Raw genomic sequence first — 3097 nt, forward strand, 5'->3', positions numbered from 1 at the left:
CAATTTTTACTCCTCTAACTGGTTAGAAATGCCCTAAACCAGCTAACTGAAATTCCTCTTCACCATTCTCGGTCTTCTAAAACAGAGTAATTATAGTGAACTAACTTGTTGAATGAGGGCGAACTAACTTGCACAATTAATGTGGATATATCATATCGATCGTACGTGGCCATGTATTAGCTCACTGACTAACGTCTACCCAAGCAAGGCCTTGCGTATGCTAGTAGGAGCTACTCCTTCCCTCGCATTCCAGCGTGGTAGATCGATGGAAGCTAGCAGGTCGTCCTCGTTGCTTCCGGCGGCTCTCCTCCTGGCCCTGAGCCTCCTCCTGAGCCACCGCGCCGGCTCCAGCCCTCCGCCGGACGCGGTGACCTGCGCCCGCGGCACGTCCGCCTGCACCCTCGCCAACGTCTACGGCTCCTTCCCGGACCGCACCGCCTGCCGCGCCGCCGACGCCGCGTTCCCGCGCACCGAGGCCGAGCTGGTGGCCGCCGTGGCGGCCGCGGCGGCGACCAAGCGCAAGGTGAAGGCGGTCCCTAGGCACTCCCACAGCTTCCCCAAGCTGGCCTGCCCGGGCGGCCGCAAGGGCACCATCATCAGCACGGCGCGGCTCAACCGGACGGTCAGCGTCGACGCCGCCACAGGGCTGATAACCGTGGAGGGCGGCATGGTGCTCCGCGACCTGATCCGCGCCGCCGCCGCCGCGGGGCTCGCGCTGCCGCACTCGCCCTACTGGTACGGCGTCAGCATCGGGGGCCTGCTGGCCACGGGCGCGCACGGGAGCTCGCTCTGGGGGAAGGGCAGCGCCGTGCACGAGTACGTGGTCGGGATGAGGATCGTGACGCCGGCGCCGGCGAGCCAGGGGTTCGCGGTGGTCAGGGAGCTCGGCGCCGACCACCCGGACCTGGACGCGGCCAAGGTCTCGCTCGGCGTCCTTGGCGTCGTCTCCCAGGTACGTACGTGGCTAGTCCTACACGTACGTGTAGTAGTTGCCAATGCGCATGCATGCCAATGTGCTGAAGCGAGTCTTGTGTCACTTTGCTTGCCTACGAAAGCTTGTCTGACTTGCTACATCCATCCATCCATCCATCCATCCATACATACATACATACATACATACATACATACATACATACATACATACATACACACATACATACATACTACATACATACATACACACACCGGTGAATTTTTGTATATATCGTTTCGATGTACACAAATCTTATGTGTGTGTAATGCTCCAATAAAACAAATGTCACTAGACAGGGTAATCCCATCCTTATGTGTGTTGTGTGTCATGCTTGCTCAGGTTACTCTGCAGTTGCAACCGATGTTCAAGCGGTCCGTCACGTTCTTGGAGCGCGACGACTCGGACTTGGCAGCGCAGGTGGCCGTGTGGGGCCATCTGCACGAGTTCGGCGACATGACATGGCTGCCACGCCAGGGGAAGGTCATCTACCGCGAGGATGACCGTGTCGATGTCTCGTCGCCCGGCGATGGCCTCAACGACTACCTCGGCTTCCGCTCCTTCCCGATGCTGGGGCTCATCATCGCAAGAGTCGCGGAGGAGCATGTGGAGGAAAGCAACGACATGGCACGGTGCCTAGCCGCGGGGGTGCTGCCTGCATCATTCCCCATGCAGGCGTATGGCTTCACGAACGACGGTTCCTCCTTCACGGGATACCCGGTGGTCGGGTACCAGCACCGCATCCAGACGTCCGGCTCATGCATCGATGCCAAGGACAACCTGCTCCGCTCCTCATGCCCATGGGACCCACGCGTCCGGAGCCTCTTCTTCTACAACACTGGCTTCAGCGTCACGCTCTCCAAAGCCCCAACGTTGGTCGCCGACATGCAACGACTCCGCGACCTCAACCCGCGCGCCCTATGCAGCCTCGACGCGAAGATGGGCGTGCTCATCCGCTACGTTGGGGCCTCCTCCGCCTACCTCGGCAAGACGGAGGACTCGGTCAACTTTGACTTCACCTACTACCGGAGCTACACCCAAGGCAGGCCGCGTGCTCACTCTGATGTGATCGATGAGCTCGAACAAATGGCTTTGCGCAAGTATGGAGCAGTCCCGCAATGGGGCAAGAACCGCAACTTCGCCTTTGACGGCGCCATCGCCAAGTACGCAAAGGCCGGCGAGTTCCTCAAAGTGAAGGAGAGGTACGACCCAGACGGGCTCTTCTCTAGCGAGTGGAGCGACCACGTGCTCGGCATCGATGGTAGCCCCAACATAGTCCAAAAGGGTTGCGCCATCGAAGGGCTTTGCATATGCTCTCACGACTCGCACTGCGCGCCAGAACAAGGCTATTACTGTCGGCCTGGAAAGGTGTATACGGAGGCAAGGGTATGCTCCTTCCGACCCACCGCACACCGCGACCACAACGACGAAATATGAATCTGATCATGGATGGGTCAAGAAGCGGTGCGATCTAATGTTGAATTAGTATGCTTTTGTAAGCGGTGTCTTAATTTACTTTATTTTCTTCCACATAGTTATCTAAGTGCATTTTTTTCGTTCATAAATAGGTTTATGGGGAGTGCTTCGGTACAACCCCCCTAAAACGTATAGTGGGTAGTATGGTAATTTCACATTAGGTATAGGAATACCCACCCGACACCAAACGTCGCGCGCGACGTCGTACGCCCGCCCGCGTATGCCGCACCCGTCGCTGTACGCCCGCCCGCCCGCGTACCCGCACCCGTCGCCGTACGCCCTCACGTCTCGACGTTGGCGTCGACAGTTGTTGGAGGAAAAAAAAGACACGGTAGCCGCCGACGCCCGCCGTCGAAACCCTGAACCCTAACGCATCCACGCCGTCTCCACGTTGGCCCCCATCTGCACGAAGTCGCCGTCGCCCGAGTCGCGGCCCAAACAGGCTGCCGCGCGTGCCCCGGCGCCTTTACCGCTGCCGGCGCGCGTGCCCGCCGCCGCATTCCATTCCCGTCGCCCAGATGGCCGCCCACCCGCGATCTACGTCGCCGCCTCCCTCCACGCACTACGCCTACTACGACCAGCCATCGTCCTCACGCCGTCGACACCTGCCTCCGCCGGCCAGCAACGTCACGCCGTCATCACGTTCGTCAT

The 3097-nt window shown here is 59.5% G+C and overlaps 1 protein-coding gene across 1 annotated transcript; it reads left to right on the forward strand.

Moving 5' to 3' along the window:
• The first annotated feature begins 216 nt into the window (after positions 1-216).
• LOC125506456 (probable L-gulonolactone oxidase 4) lies at positions 217-2466 on the forward strand. The gene is made up of 2 exons (XM_048671267.1): positions 217-952; positions 1313-2466. The coding sequence occupies exons 1-2, from the start codon at positions 218-220 to the stop codon at positions 2405-2407; spliced, it is 1830 nt and encodes a 609-aa protein (XP_048527224.1). The 5' UTR covers position 217; the 3' UTR covers positions 2408-2466.
• Positions 2467-3097: the final 631 nt, after the last annotated feature.

This window comes from Triticum urartu, chromosome 5, assembly GCF_003073215.2.
Source record: "Triticum urartu cultivar G1812 chromosome 5, Tu2.1, whole genome shotgun sequence".
Lineage (NCBI taxonomy): Eukaryota > Viridiplantae > Streptophyta > Magnoliopsida > Poales > Poaceae > Triticum > Triticum urartu.

Coding starts and splice junctions, on each gene's coding strand:
- LOC125506456 (XM_048671267.1), top strand. CDS start 218: ATGCTAGTAGGAGCTACTCCTTCCCTCGCATTCCAGCGTGGTAGATCG. Junction 953..1,312: donor TCCTTGGCGTCGTCTCCCAG/GTACGTACGTGG, acceptor ATGCTTGCTCAG/GTTACTCTGCAGTTGCAACC.